The 22,943-nt window shown below is 38.7% G+C and overlaps 1 protein-coding gene and 1 pseudogene across 1 annotated transcript in view; one reads left to right on the top strand and one right to left on the bottom strand.

Moving 5' to 3' along the window:
• The first annotated feature begins 275 nt into the window (after nucleotides 1–275).
• Nucleotides 276–22,943, top strand: part of HMCN1 (hemicentin 1) — a 521,171-nt gene continuing 498,503 nt past the window's right edge. The window contains exon 1 of the mRNA XM_030873036.2: nucleotides 276–543. Within this exon, the coding sequence (XP_030728896.2) occupies nucleotides 276–543 (268 nt within the window). The remainder of the gene's footprint in view (nucleotides 544–22,943) is intronic.
• Nucleotides 7,831–8,210, bottom strand: LOC115861849 (cytochrome c oxidase subunit 5B, mitochondrial pseudogene; annotated as a pseudogene).

Raw genomic sequence — 22,943 nt, 5'->3', positions numbered from 1 at the left:
GCCACACGCCGCCCGGGCCGCGGGCACTCGGCTGTCCCGGAGGAGGCTGCGTCTGGACAAAAGCTGCCGCATCTCTGCCCGCCCGGCCCCTGCAGGGTTTCGGGTTTGCTGCTTGTCCCCATCTGATTCTCAGCGCCCAGTTTTTTGCGAGTTCAAAGAGGTTTCGGGAGTCGAATGAATTGCCCCGAGAAGAAACCCGCTGCCTGTTGTTGAGGAGGACTCAGCACAGTGCTTAGGCGCTCAGGAAAAAAAAAAAAAAAGGAAAGAAAGACAAAATGATTTCCTGGGACATTGTCCGCACAGTATTCCTGTTCACTCTTCTTCATACTTCCCAGCCTCAGGAAGCAAGACCCCAGTCAGAGATCAGAGCTGAGGAAATTCCCGAGGGGGCCTCCACGTTGGCTTTTGTGTTTGATGTGACGGGTTCCATGTATGATGATTTAGTTCAGGTTATCGAGGGGGCTTCCAAAATTTTGGAGACGTCTTTGAAAAGACCTAAGAGACCTCTTTTCAACTTTGCTTTGGTGCCTTTCCATGATCCAGGTAAGGGAAATATTTATTCTTTGTTATTCCTTATGATTACATCGTTTCTTATGCTGTGAAATTTTGTGTGAGTTTCAGAACAATTTTTAAAAAATGTGTAGCTGAATACAGTTGTAACAAAGAATTGCTCGCCTGTATCTGGGTTTGCTTTCTGATACCTAAAGTCTCAGCCATGGAGGTGGCTTGTTTAGGGTGATTGTACGGTGTTACCCAAACCTGGAAATGTGGAATTATGAAAATCAGAACCAGAGCAACGACATCAAAAGCAGTTAATTAACTTAAAAATTAACTTAAAAATTTTAGAACTCAAGTGTTTAATTAAGGCAGATTGGGACATGGGTATTCAGCAGCAATACTTTAAGAGCTAACATCCAGCTTGAGAGCGTACTCAAGATAACTCTAAGTAGGGGGGAGAAAAACCTGTAGTGTGAGACACAAGGAAGCTTGTTAAGCAATGATTACTAATGAACTGAAGAGATGAAAATAAGAAGCCATTCATTTCTTAATTGAATCTATTCAAATTCTTTGCACCAGATCATCCTTAGTTAGGTTCACAGATGGTAATAAATGTTATGTCCGTGTCTCATCCAGTAGAAATGCTTGAAATTTGGTATGGCGGTGCTCTTTAAAGGTAGTTGAAGCACAGTCACTTTACTTTTTGCCCTAAAGCCATGGGTTTCAGCTGCTCCACTGGAATTTGATCCTCTTTACTTTTTTGTTTCTCTTTAAAGTGGCACCTTTCTACGAGGCTCATAGGAGCCTTCATTGTCATTGCTGAGGGTAGCACTGCCGGGGGAGCCCTGGGGTTGGCTGTCTATAACATCCACCTGAGTTTCATTAGCACAAGTGGCTGCCCAGTTGAAGAAATAAAGCAGTGGTTTCTTAAAAGTCCTCCCCCACTGTTCTCCCACATTTCTATTGAAATCTGTCTCTGCACTGGAAGACCTTGACACAACCTCTTCACAATGAGAGTTTGATACTGAGAATCTCAGATTCTTTCCTCGTGCATTTGACAAGCATATATGAGTTCAAATCATTGCTGGGTATTAAATGTGGCAGGTTTCAGCTATTAAAAAAATTGGTAGGGGGAGGAATTTAGAGGGAAATAGAACTCTGGGATTTTTGTTTGTTGTTGTTCTTTAAGTGATGAAAACCATAACCTATCCTACTCTTCCGGGATATACATATATCTTAGTAATTTCTACGTTGATCAAACGTGATATGTTCTTTATATTTGAATGACGAATTGAACGATCATTTACTGTGTTAGCTGCCTCCGTGAGATACCTCGTGTGTTATAATGTTTTAATTTATTAAATGTCAAGATGCCAATTGTGATGTGGTCCAAGACTTTTGCTATTTTGGAATAGGCTAAATATGTTTCTTCTATAGGGATGAATCTGAAATAAGCTAAAAAAAAGTAAAAAATCTTTTCTCTAACACCACAATTTGCTTTCCTCCAAAAAACTGTTACGAAATGATGTTGCTGTAAGCAGAACACAAAAATTGCCTCTAGTCATAAATGGAAACTAGATCACCATCATATTTTGATACGATATGAAAAATTATTGTAATAAATTGTATTGTAGTGTGCCGCCTTCCAGTTGTTACCAAATGGGCAAGTTTGTTGTAGTTGACTTTCCTATACTTTGGCAATCATGATTCAAAGTAGGGAAAGGTGGTATGCTAATAACAAATGGCTAAGAAATTATAGCTATTTTGAGTTAAATAATATGAGAAAATGATTAACTTAAATTGGTTCCATAAAATTAATTGTATGTATAATTCAGCAAAAATGATTAATTCTAGTTCCATTGTGATTCAAAGTAGAGAGGCTAAGACCAAAGTGTTTTTGAAGATAAAGAGGGAAATAAAACATACTAATAACCTTTAATTAAGTTCACTAACTCACTGTAGTGGATTGTAATATTATCTTTGTGTGTCATTTTCTGTTTGTGTGTGTGTACAGTCATCAAGAGTTTCTGATTCCCTTGTACTTCTGGTTGGTTATCAGCTTGTGCTCGCCAGTGGACAGAAAGGGCCTTGAATGGAGTTTTGCTGGCTTACTGAGTGACATTAGAGAAGTCTATCTACCTTTTTGTATCTGTTATCTCAACTATAAAATGGCAGAATTGAATCTGAACATCGCTAAGGTCATGTCCAACTGTAACGTTTTACGACTGTTTTACGTGTGGTGGTTTTTCACAGTCCCTGACACAACTGACAGGCAAAGAAAAGGTGTGTGTAATTTAATGTAATTATATGAATCACCTCGACTACTTATAGCTTTTCAAAATCCTTTGACATCTGCTTTTGCATTTAGCTAGATGAAATAATGGGTAAGATCTGGGCTGTAGTCTCAGGCATTTGACAAAGACCTCAAAGCCTTTACAGATGATTGTTTGGACCTCTGCGTTATGGTTTGGAGCAAGGTGTGTGTTTTCAGGTGGGGGTAAAAATGAAAATACATGGAAAATACAGACATACAAGAGCAATAAGTCTAACAAGTTGACAAGGAGGTGATAAAATCATTCAGAAAATGTGTATGTAGGAAGCTATTGTTAGAGGGGCAGCAGCATAACCCATGGTAGGAGGAAGTACCAGAGAGGACCAGGGTCATGGCAAGCCAAGTCAACTTTTTGATGCTGCCTCTGCTTAAGATGGGTTTTTCACTTCTAGAATCACATTTAATGCATTAATTTTTAACAGCTTTATTGAGATATAATTCCCTTACCATACATTCATTTAAAATGTACAATTCTGTGGTTTATAGTATATTCAGAGATATATACATGCAACCATCACCTCAGTCAAGTTTGGAACATTTTCCTCACTGCACAGAGAAGCCCTGTGCCTTTTAGTTATCAGTCCTCTACCCCTCCCCTCCGCCGCCACATATCATCCTCCTCCCAGCCTTAAGCAACTACTAATTTACTTCTTGTCTCTGTGGATTTTCCTCTTCTGGACTTTCATATGAATGGAATCATATGAATTGTATAATATGTGGTCTTTTTTGACTGGCTTCTTTAACTTTAGCATAATGTTTTTAAGGTTCATCCATGTTGTAGCATAAATCAGTACTTTATTAATTTTTATGGCCAAATAATATTCCATTTTATAGATATACCACATTTTGTTTATCTTTTAATCTATGATGTATATTTGGGTTGTTTCCACTTTCTGGCTAGTATGAATAATGCTTCTATTAATATAAACATTTGTGTGCATTTTTCTGTGTGAACATATGTGATATTGTGATTTGTAATATGAAATAAATATGTGGGCTTTGTCACCTTTTCTGGCAAGGAGCTCTTAAAACCCTTGAAATTTCCTAAGTGATGAGAACCATAAAGGTATCTTCTGTTATGTTAATGAGTTAACTTTTGAACCCCACTGAAGAAAGGGGGCTCATTGCCAGGAGACTCATCCCTGTGATTAGAGCATTGGAACTTTCAGTCCCACCCCTAACCTCTGGAGAATGTTCTGTGTGTACTTAAAAAGAATGTGTATTTTGCTGTTTTGGGATAGAATGTTCTATAATAGTCTATTATATCCATCTGGTCTAATGTGTCATTTAAGGCCAACTTTTTCTTATTGATTTTCTGTCTGGATGATCTGTTTATTGACGCAAGTGGTATGTTTCAGTCCCCTAATATTATTGTATTACTGTCAATTTGTCCCTTTATATCTGTTAATATTTATGTATTTAGGTATGCCTGTGTTGGGTGCATACTACAAGTATTATAATCCTCTTATTGGATTGATCCCTTTGTCATTATGTAATACTCTTCTTTGTTTCCTGTTAGTCTTTGTTTTAAAGCCTATTTTGTCTGATCTGCATATTGCTACTCCAACAATTCTTTTTGTTTCTTTTTGCATGGAATGGCTTTTTTCATTCCTTTACTTTTAGTATGTGTGTTTTAGACCTGAAGTGAGTGAGTCTCTTGCAGGCAGTGTATATATAGGTCTTTTTTTATTAAAATCCATTCAGCTGCCCTATGTCTTTTGATTGGAGCATTTAGTCCATTTACATTTAGAATAATTATTCATAGGAATAATTATAATTCATAGAATAATAATAATTATTATTGCAGTTTTGTTAATTGTTTTCTGGTTGTTTTTGTAGTTGTCCTGTTCCTTTCTTTTGTTCTCTTCCCTTGCAATTTGATGACTTGTTTTTAGTGCTGTGTTTGTGTTTCTTTCTCTTTATTTCTTGTGTATTTGGTATAGGTTTTGTGTTTGTCGTTACCATGAGGTTCATATATAACAACCTACGTATATAGGAGGCTATTTTAAGTTGATGGTCATTTAAGTTCAAGTACATTCTAAAAGCACTACATTTTTACTTCCCCACCCTCAATGTTTTATGCTTTTGATGTCATATTTACATCTTTTTATGTTGTGTATTGCTTAACTGATTATTTTAGATATCAATGATTTTACTATTTTTGTCTTTTAACCTTCATGCTAGTTTTATAGGTGGTTGAACCACTACCTTTGGTATGTTTGCCTTTACCAGTGAGATTTTCTGTTTCATAATTTGTTTGGTTTGGTTTGGTTATGGGCTTTTCTTTTCCATTTAAAGAGGTCCCTTTAATACTTTTTTTTTGTAAGGCCAGTTTAGTGGTGATGAGCTCCTTTAGCTTTTTCTTTTATGGGAAACTCTTTATAAATCTCCTTCAATTATGAGTGATAACCTTACCAGGTATAGAGTATTCTTGGTTGTAAGCTTTTTCTTTCAGCACTTTTAATATATTGTGCCAGTTTCTTCTGGCCTATACAGTTTTTGCTGAAAATTAGCTGATGGTCTTATGGGGGTTCCCTTGTATGTAACTAAGTGTTTTTCTCTTGCTGCTTTTAAGATTCTCTCTTTAAACTTTGATTCTCTCTCTAACCTTTAACCTTTAACCTTAAGGTTAACCTTTAACCTTAAGATTCTCTCTTTAACCTTCAACCTTTGTTGAAGCTTTGTTGAAGCTCACTGAGTTCATCCATTCTTCTTCCAAGTTCGTTAAGCTTATTTATGACTATTACTTACTTTAAACTATTTATCTGGTAAGTTGCTATCTCTGTTTTGTTTAGTTCTTTTTTTTTTATTTATTTTTATTTTATTTATTTTTTTATTTTTTGCGGTATGCGGGCCTCTCACTGTCGTGGCCTCTCCCGTTGCGGAGCACAGGCTCCAGACACACAGGCTCAGCGGCCATGGCTCACAGGCCTAGCCACTCCGCAGCATGTGGGATCTTCCCAGACTGGGGCATGAACCCGTGTCCCCTGCATCGGCAGGCGGACTCTCAACCACTGCGCCACCAGGGAAGCCCTGTTTAGTTCTTTTCTGAGATTTTATCTCATTCTTTTATTTGAAAGGTATTCCTTTGTCTTCTCCTTTTGCCTAACTCTTTGTGTTTGTTTCTATATATGAAGTATATCAGCTGTGTCTCCTGGTCTTGAAAGAGTGGCCTTATATAGAAGGTGTCTTGTGGGACGCAGTGGCACAGTCTCCCTGGTCATCAGAGCCAGGTGCAGAAGAGGATGGTATATCTTGGGTAAAATTGGTAGTTGGAAGTTTTGAGAAATAGTTGGATTCTATGTATATTTTGGAGATTCAACCAAAAGGATTTAATGATGAACTAGATGTGAGAGAAAAATAACAGAAGATAAGAGAGATTCTGAGGATTTGTCTTGAGTGAGTAGAAGCATAGCATAGCGATTTACTGAGATGGAGAACAAGCATGAAGTAGGTTTGAGAAAGAGTGGGAGACTGAGGCTATTATTTTGGGGTATGTTTAAGTTTGAGATGCCTTTGTTACCCAAGTGGAGATATTACAAAGGCAGTTAGATATATAAGATTAGAATTCAAGGGGACAGGTCTGGGTCAGATACATAAATTTGGGATCCAGAGGCACATATAGGATGGTAATCAGGGCTCTGAGGCTAGGTAGGACCACTAAAGGACCGATTAAATGAAGAATTAATAAAGGTCTAAGGACTCAGCCTTGGAATACTCCAATGTTTAGCAGTCAGAGATGATGATAAAAGAACAAAGTAGCCTGAGAAACTGAAGATTGAAGAGTATAACTAGAAATCAAGAGAGGAAAGCTTTCCAAGGAAGAAGCACTAATTGGTTAGTTAGGAAGAGGACCGAGAATTGGCTAATCTATTTAGCAACATGGAAATCATTGATGTCTCAACAAGAAACGATGGGAGTGAAAGCCTGTTTGGAGAGAATTTAAAATAGAATGGGAGTAGAGGAATTGGAAATCTTTGGAATTATATTGCTGTTTCCAGCTACTGGAAAGGTTGTTTTGTTCATGAAGCTAATAGAACAAATATAAAATAGAACAAAATAGAAACTAGTTTTGATAAATGATTCAACCAGTATTTTACAAAATGCCCATGCGATGTAGTAGAAAGAATGTCCAATTTGGAACAAATTTGTGTTCTCATCCTTATTCTTGTCATTTAAGCAAATCGTTTAACCTTGCCAGACTTGTTTCTTTATCTATAAAATCAGTGCATTGGTAGATTATTACCGAAGTCCATGGTTTTAATGATCATAATATAGTGAAAGATAAGGGACTACAAAGAGACTTAAAGTGACAAGGACTTGATTCACTGGGAGAAATAGCAGCATTACATGTTTCTGCGCTTAAAAGTTTCATTGTAATAAAACTTCTGAGCCCTCAGTGACTTTGTATGTTTCTCCAGGACCTACAAAGTGTTAAAAAAACTCTAGGACTTCTTTTATGAAAAGATTCTCTTAGAATATTTTTCTGAGCAATAGAATAGAAAGAATTTTACTAGGAAAGTATTGCACATTCAGACCTTGAAAACCTATACCAATTTATATGAACTAAACTTCAAGTTGAATGTTTTCAGTTTCACTATATATAGAAAAAGGAGCCAAGAAGCTATTAGTCTCCCTTTGCCTCTGGCACATCCTACAGGAAAAGGGTTTTCATGAGGAAATGGACTGGTCTTTTAAGTCAAAGAGAAATCTAACTAAAAGAAATGAACTAACATTTAAGAGTGAGAGATTTTGGTTAGACAATGATAATGATAACTTTGTTTCCTAGGATGATAGACTATTTTAACCTGAGAGTGTAGATCCCATGTCACTGGTTGTTTTCTGAGGATATGGAGACGTTTTGCTCTGCACAATGAAAACTTCAAAGTGTAGGAATCAAATTTTTTTTTTTTTAATGGGAGGAGGAGCCAATGTAATGGCTAGTTTTTATGGGAAAGAAGAAACTTTACATCACATTTTGAGTGAGTTAGTGCAGGGGCTCAGTGGGCCAGCTGGTAGGGCACCAGCTTGTAATGGGTTCCACTGGGCCTCGCCTTTGTGCAGCCAGAACCAGATGACAGACAGCACTGTTGCCTTCTTCACGGATGCAGCCCACTATCTGCTTATTGGTGATGGAGGGGACTCAATTAGGGTCTTCCTTGGTACCTGAGGCTGCCTTTGGGGCGAGCATATTGTACGGGTCCAGTCCCTTGTGTGAAGCCGGCATGACCTCCCTCTCCAGCCCAGATGCCTGCTCATCATCAGTAGGAGCACCACCTCCAGATGCCATAGAGGGCACCATGGAGACTCCGTTGGGACCGCGGGCCGTCAGGGCCTGCATGGCCAGCGCTTCAGCTCTGCGGAGTAAACTTGAAGCCATCGCGCCAGCTACCAGCATTTGGAATCGAATTTTGATATATCAAATATGTTAAGTTTGTTAGGGATGCTTCTATTTTGAAAAATCGTCTATGACTCCCACAGGATGAAGGTTTTTTTTTTTTTCCCTATTAGGTTGAGGACAGCCTTTTAATTGATGGATAGTAAATCAGAATTTGGTTTTGCTTATAGCTTGTCTCTTATCAGGCAAATAATAACCATTCTCAAGGATGTTTATGACTGCTTATCTCTATTTATAGGTAATAAACTCCCTGTTTGTCAAGGACTGTGCTAGGTGCTTTTGATTCAAAGATAATGAGGTATAGCTTACAAGAAGTTAACAGTCTTTGGGGAGAAAGGCAAGAGAAATAACAGTATTATATGCTGTGAAACATTTTATAGTGGGGAAAACAGCATGGGGAATTGTGTGAGCTGAGAGCATGTCCCTGATCCCGAATTCAGGAGGGTGATGGTCAGCAAAGGTTTTCTGGAAGAAGTGTTACCTGGAGAAAGTGCATGAGTAAAAGCAGTTTAATCAAAAATATTAAGGAGTTTGGATTTCATCCTGAAAGCTTTTGGGAGGCTGAAAGGATTGTAAGTGAAAAGTGACATGATTGGGTTTTCATTTTAGATCTTTATGTCTTGGATGGATTGGAGTAAGGCAGTCCTGAGAGCTGAGAGCTGAAATCTGAGGCCATCATAGCAATTCAGGGAGGAAAATTGACTTGGGCATAGGAAGAAGGGTATGGATTTCTGAGCTATTAATAAAGTCCAAAAGACTGGACTTGGCCCTTAGAACATGGAAAAAAGGGAAATATGATTGCCTTCTGTAGATTAAAATATGAAATTGGCATACAATGAAAGAGGAAAGATATGTAAAGTTAGCTTTAAGATGCACTGTTACTCTCAGGGTGGTAGTCTTTGTTATAAGTTCCTTATACATTAACTTGTCCAAAATAAAGTCTCAACCAAAAGTATGAGAGGTCAGCAATGAAAAAAGAGTCACAGAAACAGACTTAGACGTTGTACAACCAAGTTCCTTTTAAAAAAAATTGTGGCATAATTGACATATAATATTAGTTTCAGGTGTACAACATAATGATTTGATATTTGTCTGTGTTGTGATATGGTCACCATGATAAGTCAAGATCTGTGATCATACATGTTAGAAACTGTTTTTTTCTGTGATGAGAACTTTTAAGATTTAATCTCTTAGCCTCGTTCAAATATACAATACAGTATTGACTGTGGTCACTATGCTTTACATTACAATCCCATGACTTATTTTATAATTGGAAGTTTGTACCTTTTGACCCTCTTCTCTCATTTTGCCCGCCCCACCCTTTGCCCCGACAACCATCAGTCTTTTCTCTGTATCTATTAGTTTTTTTGTTTGTTTTAATTTATTTATTTTTGGCTGTGTTGGGGCTTCATTGCTGCCCGTGGGCTTTCTCTAGTTGCGGTGTGCGAGGGCTGCTCTTCGTTGCTGTGCGTGGGCTTCTCACTGCAGTGGCTTCTCTTGTTGCGGAGCACATGCTGTAGGCAGGCGGGCTCAGTAGCTGTGACATGCGGGCTCAATAGCATGGGCTCAGTAGTTGTGGCACGTGGGCTCAGTAGTTGTGGCTTGCGGGCTCTAGAGAGCAGGCTCAGTAGTTGTGGCGCATGGCCTTAGTTGCTCTGCGGCATGTGGGATCTTCCCGGACCAGGGCTCAAAGCCATGTCGCCTGCATTGGCAGACAGATTCTTAACCACTGTGCCACCAGGGAAGCCCTGTATCCATTAGTTTTTAAAAAAATTTTTTTAGACTCCACGTATAAGTGAGAACATACTGTATTTGTCTTTCTCTATCTGATTTATTTCACTTAGCATAAAACCCTCAAGGTCCATCCATGTTGTAGCAAATGGCAAGATTTCCATTTTTTTTATGACTGAATAATATTCCTCTGTGTGTGTGTGTGTGTGTGTGTGTGTGTATGCATGCCACATTTTCTTTTTCCATTCATCCATTAACAGACACTTAGGTTGCTTCCATATCTTGGCTATTGTAAATAATGCTGCAGTGAACGTGGGGGTTCATATATCTTTCTGTGTTGGTGTTTTTGTTTTCTTTTGATAAATACCCAGAAGTGGGATTGCTGGATCATATATATGGTAGCTTTAGTTTTAATTTTTTGAGGAACCTCCATACTGTTCTCCATAGTGACTGCACCCATTTATATTCCCACCAACAGCGCACAAAGGTTCCCTTTCTCCACATCCTCGCCAACGCTTCTTATTTCTTGCCTTTTTGATAGTAGACATTCTGACAGGTGTGAACTGATATCTCATTGTGGGTTTGATTTGCATTTCCCTGGTGATTAGTGATGTTGAGTACTTTTCATTTACCTGTTGACCATCTGCATGTCTTTGAAAAGATGTCTCTTCAGATCCTCTGCCCATTTTTAAATCAGATATATATATATATTTTTGCCAAGTTCTATCTGCGGTTTGGAGTGTTAGTTCATTCTACACTTAAATAACTAGTCCATCATGAGCAATGTTCCAACTGTGGTGATAGACTGTTTATCTTTATAAATATGTAATGATGTCATTACATATTTGGATCATACTATTAACTCTCCTTGTTTTGGTTCCGTGCTCACCAAACAGCCTCCAAATAATTTAACCTCATGAACTTTACTTATGGTGAGAGAATGCTCTGATCAGACTGGCATATACCTCAGATTCACAGACAGTTCTATTCCTCATTGGTAACTCACATTTTGGCATACCAGTTTTATACATCTGCCTCTATTGTTTAAAGTATTCTGACAGTGTCAAGTTAAAGTTTCTGAGTTTGCAAGTCTGAGAGCCAGATCTTGGTTGATGGTAAATTTATGAAAGTAAATGTCTCCCTGTGTGAATCTGTTTGGCTGGCCTGTCAGTCTCCAGGTTCCACCCCTCAGCATTTCCAGCTGTCACTGTTAGTGTGAATAGTGCCAGGTAACTGTCCTCTCCACTTGAAACTTATATAGGTGATAGCTGAAGCCATCGGAATGAACGAGATCATCTAAAGAGAGTATGTAGACTGAGAAAAGAAGGAAGACAGGCAAGAACTATGGTGAACACAAGTATTTAAAAGAAGGGACATTCATAAAAGATTCTGCAAAGGAGAGTCCAGGTAAATAGGAAGAGAAACAGGAAGGAGCAGGGTTTGGAAATCTAAAAAGTTGTTAGTTTAAAGCAGGAGAAGTTGTCAACTCTATCCATTTAAAAAGTTACTGAAAATAAAGGCTTTTAACCAAAAGATTAAAATAAAATAGACAGTTTCATTGGAGTTGTGGAGTCAGGAGGCTGAAATGACAGGTAAGAAAATGGAGCTAATGAATGCAGTGTGGTTCTGTCATGAAACATAACATTGTGGTTTAAAGCATAGGCTCTGGAGTCTGATGCCTGGGTTGGAAGACTGGCTCCACCAATTACTTGTTGTGTGACTGTAACTTCTTTGTGCTTCACTTTCAGTAATTGGGGATAGTATTACTACTCTATAAGGTTGATGTGAGGAGTGAAATACTAGATGTTCAAAACTTAGCACAATCCCTTTCACACAGTAAATTCTCAATAATCATTAGTAATTGGGATTTAGAGTTGAGAAAGGACATTTTTTAAGGTGGGAGAGAGGATAAATATTTAAATACTGCTAGAAAAGTCAGTAGAATAGAAGAGATAAAATATGCCAAAGGGAGAACAGATACTTTATAAAACCAGGACTTTGAGGAAGTAAGAGGAGATAGAATGCAAAGTAGAAGGATTGGCTGTTGGCACGAGAAGACGTTTGGTTGAGTGTAATAGGAGAGAAGCAGACCATTGATAGGTATAGTCATGGACAAGGTGGTAGGTGAGGATACAGGATGTTGGGTGACTTCCTGTCTGATGGACTCTTTTTTTTCTCAAACAGAAAGGAGGGTCATTTGTTGAGAGGAGGGAAGTGGCAGAACGGTAAGTAAGGGATTGTAGAAAAATGGTGGAGTTTTGGAGGTAGGAGTTACCTGTGGACACAGAGACAGTTTTCCAGGATGAGTTGTGGTTCAGAAGATGAACTTGTGATGCTTGAATACTGCCTACCTTTGTGATTTTCTCCAGTAGCTCTCGGCAGCCTGGGTATAATTGCTGAGTTTAATCACTTGTTTGACCTAGGACTGGGATTTCGTTGAGCAGTTGTGGCTAAAGAACTAAGATATAGTTGAGAAGAATATTGATAAGAGAGAGACTGAAGTGACAGATCATAGAGTCAAACCTGGATGTGCTGGACTGACAAGAGTTGAGATTTTGCATGTGAAGGACAATATAACAAAGAATTTGGGATTCATTGGTAAGAATGGCCAGAGTGATTGATCATAGAATTCAGCTTGAGTAGAAATGAAGATTGTGGGATTGAAATCAAGGAACTTGAGTCTGCAGCGTTGAACATGTGTGTTAAAGTAACCTGGATAATAACAGAGCTTAAAATGCTGAGGAAGCCAGTGAGTCAGGCATCAAATTTTTATTTAATAAGGATTCATTGAGATGTCTTCAGATGGGAGATGACAATGATGAAGAAGGTTAGAGGGTGTCAGGTGGCACACACCTCAGAATGGCATGTTGAAGAATGAGCAGACTCCACTGGGGAGGGCTGTAGGGGAGGTGGCACCATCTATGGAGAACCTTGTTTCAGCTAAAGTGGGGATTAGATGCGGAGTTCCTGTGAGAAGATAGTTTGGAAGGCCACAGGATTTGTGAGGAGATAGGATGTGAATGAATGGGTCAGGAGAGAGGAAACAGGATGAGAGGAAAAGGGAAGAGGAATGATTTGCATTTGCGGCAGTGATCGCAGATGATGGTGATGTAAAGTGGGGCAGGATGTGCTGTTTGCAAAGTCTGAGACTTGGCTATAAATTTAAGATACCAGTTCAGGCCCTGGGAGAGTTGGAGCCTGATGAAGTCATCTGTTGCAGACAGCATGGCTGGAAGGGACTCCTGAGGGAACACTTCAGCTCACACATCTTAGTGACACAGGCTTAGTAGCATCATTTTTATTTCTAATAATAACAGCTACCATTTTATTTTTTTGAGTCATTACTATGGACCGACACGGAACTAGATACATTGCGTGGCTCACAAAAAACCTAACTGGTCGATGTTAAATTTATTTTATGTGGGAGGCAACTGAGACTTATATGAACTCTCACATTATGTACAAAATTTCCTGAAAAAGAATAGCTTTCTACAGGTTATTTTTTGCCACCTTCTTCTGTTTTGAGAAATGTGTGAAATTGAGAAGATGTGCCCAGGAAGGCATGGCAAAGGGAACACCGTGTTAGTTTGTGAGGGCTGCCATAACAAAGTCCCACAAACTGGGTAGCTTAAACAACAGAAATTTATTGTCTCACAGTTCTGGAGGCTAGAAAGCTGAAATCAAGAAGTTGGCAGGGTTGTTTCCTTCTGAGGACTGTAGGGGAGAATCTGTTTCATGCCTCTCTCCTAGCTTCTGGTGCTTTGCTCATGATCATTGGTGTTCCTTGGCTTGTAGAGGCACAGATCTCTGTCTTCATGTTCACAGGGTGGTCTCCCTGTGTGCTGTGTCAGTTTTCCCTTTTTGATAAGGACACCAGTCATATTGAATTATTAGCTCACCCAACTCCAGTATCTTAACCTCATCTTAACTAACTATATCTGAAACATCCTAATTTCTAAAAAAAAAAAATCACATTCCAGGGTGCTGGGAGATAGGACTTTAATGTATGAATTTTAGGGAGGACACAATTCAACCCATATTAAGACCATCCAGTGATTAACACCGAATAAAACAAAACTCTTTTAACTCTTTTGCTATAGACTCAGTTCATTCTGTAAGTTTCTAATAAAAATGTTTGCATCAGGGAGTATCATGGGCTCTAAGCTCTGAGCTCTCTTTGGATAGGAACAGGGTTCCCAGTGGGAGTTACAGAGAGAGGTATTAATATGTTTAGGATGCTATTTAAGTCCTTGAAATAATTTGACTTAAAAAAATGGTGAATTTTACTCTTAAATCACTTAATACTTTAGAGCATTTACTCTTAAAACTTTTTTTTTGCTCTTAAAACATTTAATAAAGCTTTATTTGATTTTTTTTCTTTTGGAGATGTTGAGACATTTATTTTGAAATGGGGGAAATTATACAGAAGCTAGGAATTCTGGGAATTATGTGTGTGTTCCAAAATATTTTGGGTTTGTATACCCATGGATTTCTTTTCTAGGGAACTTCAAACACACAAATTGGAGCAATTTTTCCATTAGCACTAAATCTCTGAGAGGTTCCCTTTAAGCATTGTTTTATTCTTAGGTGGGAGGAATTCCTGGAAGTTCCCAGGCTGGAAGTCACTCTGTTTGTCATCAAAAATGCTTCAGGGCAACTCAGTAGCTGTTCTGGCCTAGATCAGACTGGGAGAGGCTGGTTAAATGAGACTGATGGTTGATGGGGAAGAGATAAATACATGAGATGAATATTTAATATTTCTCTTTCTTTTCTTTCTTTCTTTTTCTTTTTTACCAAGTAGAAGGTCCAGAAAATACATAATTTCATTAAGCAGTAGAGAACAAAATTCTAAAAAGATACTGTACTACTTGGAATATTAATTTTTTAGATTCAAAGTGAAACCTGTTTTGCTTTTTGTTTAGTTCATTATTTCCACTTCAGAGTCCTTTGCTGGAGCACACAGAAAACCTCATTTCTATTGTTTCATATTCCCCAGAGGGTCTTCCGTGCTTTTCTTAGGTGAACTTTTCACTAGCCCTTGGGTCAGGTGATCCCGCTTGTGCCTTGAAGTTTTCTCCTAAGCCACACCCTATGTTGGAGTGTCTCTCTGTGTGCCAGACATTTTCTCTTCTGTAATTAAAAGATTTTTTCAAAATTTCACCTCTTCCAAGGAATTTTTCTGGAGTATTGGAAAAGTGTCATTCAATATGCAACCTATCAACTGTACCTTATATGGACTTAATTTGTTCCTTTGATAACTTCACTTGTTTTTTTCCCCCTTCTACCTTATAACAGATATCAAGGTATTTTTTTCCATTCTTTCTTAAATTATTTACACTCTTTAGTAGTTTTCTTCAGGAATTGTATGTAAGTAGGTGTTGGTTCACAACCTCAGGAATTCCCAGGAGAAATTTGAATCCCCCGGTATATACAGAGGGCAAGGAGAGACCAAAGAAAGAGGAAGACCACTCTAGATTCATAAGTGGCAGTTTTAATAAAAGGAACTTACATACGAGACTTGTCTTGGGTAGCTACAAGATGAGTTGATTTCTACATCCACCAACTGGAGTTTATGTGGAGGGCTTAACGGGGTTCAGTCATGTATACAGTACATAATGATCTCAAAAACCCATTAGTCTCTCAAGGCTTTGCCCCTGAAGTAGCTCCTAATGTGGTAACAGTGGTCTGAACAAACATACATTCTAAGGAGAGAAGGGGGTGAGGAGTCTCCAGCTCAAGGTCTCGTCCTCTCAGTGACCTCCTCCAATAATAGGAAGTCCTTTTGGTCTTTTATTTTTTTGAGAGTCTATAGCAACTTAATTTTTGATTAGTAGGTAGGTAGAATTCTGTACCTAACTTAGCCCATTGAAGATATTTTATTGTTTTCTGACTTGTTGATGAGAAGTCTTCTCTCGGTTTGTCATTCCTTTTTAGGTAAGCTGTCTTTTCTTTCTGGTTATTTTAAGATTGATCTCTTTTGCCTTTCTGTTTCTGCAGTTCTTTATTGTCTAAGCTTGGATTTGATATTATTTTTCCTGCTTGGAATCTGGTTTGCCACCCCAACCTGAGGACTTTAGTTTGTATTCATTTCTGGACAGTTCTTATCTTTCAAATATTCCTCTCTTTATTCTGTAATATCCCCTTCAAAAAAATCTTATTAAGTACATTTTGGATCTTCTCATTTGATTCTCCAAGCCTCTTTATCTTTCTTTCTTTCATAGTTTCCTTTTTTTTTCCTCTCGTTGCTACATTCTGTATGATTTTCTCAAATCTTTCGTAAGTTCTCTTCAACTCTTTCTAATCTACTCTTTTTTTTTGCGTACCCGGGCCTCTCACTGTTGTGGCCTCTCCCGTTGTGGAGCACAGGCTCTGGACGCGCAGGCTCAGCGGCCATGGCTCACGGGCCCAGCCACTCCGCAGCATGTGGGATCTTCCCAGACCGGGGCACGAACCCGCGTCCCCTGCATCGGCAGGCGGACTCTCAACCACTGTGCCACCAGGGAAGCTCCTAATCTACTCTTTAAGTCATGCATTGAGTTTTCAACTTCAATAACCATAGTTTTTTTTTTTTTTTTCTTCCAGAAGTTTCATTTGGTTCTTTTTCAAATCTGCCTATTTTGTGTTGTATGCTCTTCAATATTACAGTCTCTTTAATATTGTTGTATTATTTCTACCTCTTAGAGTGGTGCAGATTCTTCCAACTGTTTGGTCTGCTGACTCTCCCTCATTGTGGTTTGTTTCCTTGTGTGGTTGCTGATTGTTGACTGTGAGTGCATCCTTAGCAGGGAGTCTAGCGTACCCTGGATTGTGTACTTACTAGTGTTTCTACAGAGTGGTTTTGCATTTGATTTTGTTGAGGTCCTAAAATTAGCTTGTGGGCAGATTTTCTTTGGCTTTGGGTTCCTGCACTATGCAGTTAGTACAATTCCTACTAAACCCTTATATGTTTCTTGCTTAGGGTTTCAATTTAGCCTCAGGAGATTTATTCCCCAATTATATACCTGAATAGATGGTAAACTTTCTTGCCAATTTTCTAGGTTAGTGTGAGGAATTTTTCCTGATCACTGTTTCACTGATAGGACTTGGCTTTAAATAGGGTACTCTGAAAACTGTACTCAGTGGGCATTAAAATCTTAGCAGCCAAGCCCTGTATCAGGATCTGACACCCTCTTTTGCTGACATGGTGACAACTGAAGCTTACTTCTAGTTTGAGTTCCTTTTTTATTTTAGGTACTTAGGAGATTTCCCTTTATTTTTATTATTTGAGCTTGGCTTTTTATTACAAAGGAAATTTTATGTTTTATCCAGCATTTCTGTTTTGTAGGGTGAGTGTCTTCCTTGTCAACTCAGTCTGCCATGTTGCTGAAAGGTCACTTCTCATATCTTCATACTTTTCCTTCTGTATTCTTTTCCTATATCCAATTTTCTCCCATTAAAAAAGTTTCATTTATGGTAAAATATCTGCGTACAAGGAAAACTCTAGGCCCAGGTGATTGCTCAGAGAGCTTTATCAGGTATTCAAGGAAAAATAATCACAATTCTACGAAACCACTTCATAAAAAAAAAAAAAAGGGAACACTTTCCTTGAGACTGGCATAACCCTGGTACCAATATCTGATAAGGCTAATACAAGAAAGAAAAATTATAGGTCAGGGCTTCCCTGGTGGCGCAGTGGTTGAGAGTCTGCCTGCCGATGCAGGGGACGTGGGTTCGTGCCCCGGGCCGGGAAGATCCCACATGCCGCGGAGCGGCTGGGCCTGTGAGCCATGGCCGCTGAGCCTGCGCGTCCGGAGCCTGTGCTCCGCAACGGGAGAGGCCACAACAGTGAGAGGCCTGCATACCGCAAAAAAAAAAAAAAAAAAAAAAAAAAATTATAGGTCAACTTCCCTCATAAATCTAGATGCAAAAATTAATATTAACAAATCCATCCAGCAATATATAAAGAGGGACATATGTAATGACCAGGTTGTTTTAATCCCAAGGCTAAGAAGATTAGTTGAACACTAGAAAATAAATAGTAATTTATGATATTAGTAAAAGGAGAAAAATAATATCATCATCTCAGTAGATGCATTTAATATAATTATATATCTATTCATTATCAAATAAGGAAACAAACAACTCTTAGAAAACTAGGAATATACAATAACTCCTTTAATCTAAAGGAAAAAAAAACCTCTTCAGAATACACTAAAGTTATCATCATGTTTGATGATTAAACTAAAATTTTTCCCATTGAAATTGCAACCAAGATAAAGATGGCAGTAAAGGAAGTTTAACTCTAGTGTATCCATACCAATGACTCAGTTTTTATTTCCAGTGTTATTTCTTTGTGCCCTCTCTTTCTTCATGATCAGTTTGTCTGTTTCAAGAAAATGGCCTCTGGTTTTTTGATCATCTCTATTTTTTTGTTTTCTACTATATTAATTTGTGGCCCTGTTTTTATTGTTTCTTAGCTTCCACTTTCCTTAGTTTTGTTCTGTTGTTTCTTTTTAACTTTGAAATTTATATGTTTATTTTTACCTATCTTATTCATAATACAGACATTTAAGGCTTTTAACTTTAATTCATACTTTTTTTCTATTTAAAAAATTGTAAAGACTGCTTTTGTGAATGAGCCAGTTTGGTCAATTATTATTTTCTAAATATTTTGAGTGTGTTTGAAAAACAGTATTCTCTGCTTATTGGATATGTGATTCTTTATATAATTTAGATAAGTTTGTTAATTGTGTTATTTAGAGAGGCAGTATAACATAGTGGTTAAGAACATAGGTTCTGGGGTAGACTGCCTGGGTTTCAAGCCTGGCTCTGCTACTTATTAGCTCTGTGAACTTGGGCATAACCTCTCTATGTTCAGTTTCTTCATCTGTAAAATATGCATAATAATAGTACCCTTTCATAGAATTATTTTCAGGGTTAAATTAATTAATATGTAAAGTGTTTATAATAGTGCCTGGCACATATTAAGTGCTACAGAATATGTCTAAGATCCTGTCGTTCACATCTGTACTTCTAATTATTTTTATGTGCTTGCCCTATACATTTGTGATAGCGATATATGGAAATCACACACTATCATCTGTTTTTTTCTTCTTGTACTTTGGCCAGTCTTTACTCTCTTTGTTGTAACGTTATAATGTTGTGTGCATATAAAATTATTTACCTGGTGGATTTATCCATTTTGTTATTACATAGTAGTATCCTTCTTAATCCAGGACCTCTACCTGATCTAGTTCCCTCTGTGGAGATTAGAAAAAGCCACATCCTGTGGGTCAGGTAGCTTGGCCGAAGGCTAACTCAGCAGGTTGTCCAGGGTGGTTTGGAGATGTGTAGGCCAAACAGCGTCAGGATTGGCCAAAACCTGGAAGGCTGTCTTTCACTGGTTTTCCAGTGGAGGCTGCTGCTAAGCCTCAGGGTGCAGTGCTAGGGGAAGGCTCTAGAACTTACCCTTGGCCACTGTGAGACCATCATGTGCTGCTTGGACATTCCTGTATGAGTCTGGGAAACCTAGAGTGAAAAGTCACAAGTGTCACCTTATCAGCTGGCTGAGGAGATCACAGCTGCTCTGTAAACCATGTGTGGGGTTCAGGAATGGGCTGAGGACTGGCAGGCCGGGGCAGCCATACCTGATGAGAATCACAGGAGGCTGGGAACCCCATTATTCTCTCTGGGGCTGGTGAGGTTCCAGAGAGATGGGAATAGGAGCAAAGGGGCTCCCCATGAGTGGAGCAGAGGAGAACCAAATTTCTTATCTCCTGTGCAGCACTCAGAAAACCTGGGCTCTTCTAGAAAATCACATCCATAGGATGGACAGAAAATGCTCACCAATGGAGTTTTGGCAGTGGAAGTCAGTAAGTGTGGATGGCTGGGGAGGTGGAGCTGGAGAGATGCTTTAAGCCGAGAGTTTTACAGGACATCATGGTGAAATTCTGGGAGAAGAGAGTGTTGTTAAAGGCTGTAACCAGTTCAGTTTCTTACTATTCCCCTGTGAACATTCTCCAGTCACACTGAGAAACACTGATGTTTCCTGTGCATACCTTTACTTACCTTGTGTCTTTACTGATGCCTTTTCACAGCCCCAGAGAGATACTAGGTCAAAAAAGGACACAGGTTTTGAGTCAGATGGACCTGGATTTGAAACTCTTCTCTGCTAGTCATGGGGCCTTGGACAATTTACCTAACATATTTCTCCCTTAATTTTATCTCAGAAAAAAAAAGGGAGGGGTTATAATATCTACCTCTGCAATTGTTGTGAGCATTAAATGAAGTAATTGATATAAAGTGCCTAGACATAGCAGATGACCAATAAACATGAATTCCTTTCCACTTTTCTTTCTCTACCTTTTTCTCTACCAGCATTCTAAATGGTCAAGTCAGTCAATTTTACACACCACACACACACACACACACACACACACACACACACACACACACACACACACACACACACACACACACACACACTTATTCAACATGTTTTGCTCTAACTTCAAAATACAGCCTGGACCTGTCCATTTTTCTCAGTCGCCACTACTGTCAACTGTTACCAGCATCTCTCTTAACTTTGTAATAGCTTTCCACCTGGTCTCCGTGCTGTCAGTCTTGGCTCCATCCACACAAAAGCCATGGTAGTCTTTTTAACAATGGAAATAAATCACATTTCAACAGCTTCCTACAGATTTTAAGTAAAATGTAAATTCCTTCTGGTAAATTCCTTCACCTAGGAAGCCCTATGTGATCTGCCACCTGAGTACCTCTCTGCACTCTTTTTCAATTTCTTTCTTACGAATGCTCTGTCATGCTCAGCCCATTCTCATTTCAAGGCCTTTACACTTCCTATTCTTTCTGCCAAGAATATTTTCTTTTCTTTTTTTTTTAATAAATGTATTTATTTATTTTTGGCTGCGTTGGGTCTTTGTTGCTGCATGCGGGCTTTCTCTGGCTGTGGCGAGCGGGGGCTACTCTTTGTTGCGGTGTGCGTGCTTTTCATTTGCAGTGGCTTCTCTTGTTGCAGAGCACCAGCTCTAGGCATGCGGGCTTCAGTGGTTGTGACTCGCGGGCTCTAGAGTGCAGCCTCAGTAGTTGTGGACACGGGCTTAGTTGCTCCACGGCATGTGGGATCTTCCCGGACCAGGGCTTGAACCTGTGTCCCCTGAATTTGCAGGCGGATTCTTAACCACTGCGCCACCAGGGAAGTCCCTGCCAAGAATATTTTTAATTCTCAGCTCAAATGCTAAAAATTCAGAGAAATTTTTATTGACTACATTACCCGAAGTTGCCTCCTATTGCCTGAAATTGCTTTCCATCAGACTACCCTATTTCAATATTCAAAAACAATTGTCATTGTGTAAACTTATTTATATATGTATAAATCTGTATGCATGTTTATTATTTTCTTCTTTGAAAGTTTGTTTCATCTGTCTCGATGACGGATGTGTTTCTTGACTCCTTAAAATAGTATCAGGTATATGGGAAAATGCCACAATGTATTTGCTTAATGCATAATGAATGAATTAATATCATTTCCTTCATGAAGCCTTTTCAGACTACTCCCACCAAAGGTAATTCTTTCTTCGTTTGAGTCTTTATTATATTTCATTTGCATTTCTCACTATATTTATCACAAATTCTGTATTTTGGTTATTTGTGGATGTTATCCTCTACTAGACCATAGAGTGCTGGAGGGCAGAACTGGAGGGAAAGCATTCAATAAATATTGGTTGAATTGATGAATCAATTACAAACAAATCATCCTTATTTAAAATACTGATAGAAGAGGCAGTCCTGAAAATGGCTATAGCCTGTCTCACTACCACTTCTCAATATTCTTTGACAACTGTGGCATTTGGACTGTAACTAGGCTTGTTGGAAGATATATAGTTCACCCTTGAATAACTGCAGGGGTTAATCCACTTATAATTTACGGTTAGCCCTGGCCTTCATTATCTGCAGTTCCTCTTCATCCCCGGATTCAGCCAACCATGGGCAGTGTAGTACTGTAGTGTTTACTATTGAAAAATATCAGCGGATAAGTGGACTTGCACAGTTCAAACCAGCATTGTTCAAGGGTCAACTGTATACATTGTCTAGGAATGCTCTACACATGCCTCTGCCTTTTCTCAGCCCTATTAGGTTGGTACAATTCATTCATTCTTTATTCACTGATACACAGCATTTCAAGCAAACCACCAGTTTATGGCTTTATTTCCTGTTTTTCTTTTAATTTTATAGCTGTTCTGCTTTTGAAGCCAGTGGGTTATGGTTTCCATACTTGATGACATGATTTAAAAAACTTTTCCATTGTCTTCCTCCTCCTTCTCCTTTTTCTTTTTCTCCTCCTCTTCCTGTTACTTCCCCGACTTATTCTTTTTTTTTTTTTTTCCCTCCTGGCTTCACTGTCTTACTCCTTCTCCTTTTTTAAAAATTAATTTTTGACTCAACAGTTAGAGAACCAACATTTGTTAGGCATCTTCATATGTTATTTATGAAGTAGCTGTTATTTCTGTCATTGTGTAAGTGAAGATCAGAGAAGTTAAAGAGCTTGATCAAGATGTCCTCAAGTAGTGGGGGAGGGATTCAAATCCAGGTATTTCTACTTCCAAAGTCAGGACTGTAGACTAACCCAAAAGTGTTCCTTGGCAGTGTATTAATAGGCAAAACAGAACGGAAACATTAGTGAAGGCCATGGTTGGAGGTTTAAGAGCGCAAATTACATCTATTCCTGACAGGCTACAGCTCTATTGGAAGAAAAATGCATACATTTAAACAGAGCTTGACCAGAGCCTGCTTTTTATACTGTCTATGATTATAAACACTTGAGAGTGTTGTCCTTTCCCCTTATTTCCTTCTTGCTGTATGAACACATTTTTACTGTTTTAACGTAGCAGAAATGTGAGTGTGCTGTACAGACGAGAATTGTGGAGGGAGCAGGTCTATGGCTGTCGAACTTTGATTCCCTCTCTGCCTTTCCTGGGATGTTCCTTG

This window comes from Globicephala melas, chromosome 1 (genome assembly GCF_963455315.2).
Source record: "Globicephala melas chromosome 1, mGloMel1.2, whole genome shotgun sequence".
Classification (NCBI taxonomy): Eukaryota; Metazoa; Chordata; class Mammalia; order Artiodactyla; family Delphinidae; genus Globicephala; species Globicephala melas.
The sequence above is the reverse complement of the archived record's forward strand: the minus strand, read 5'-3'. Positions and strand labels throughout refer to the sequence as shown.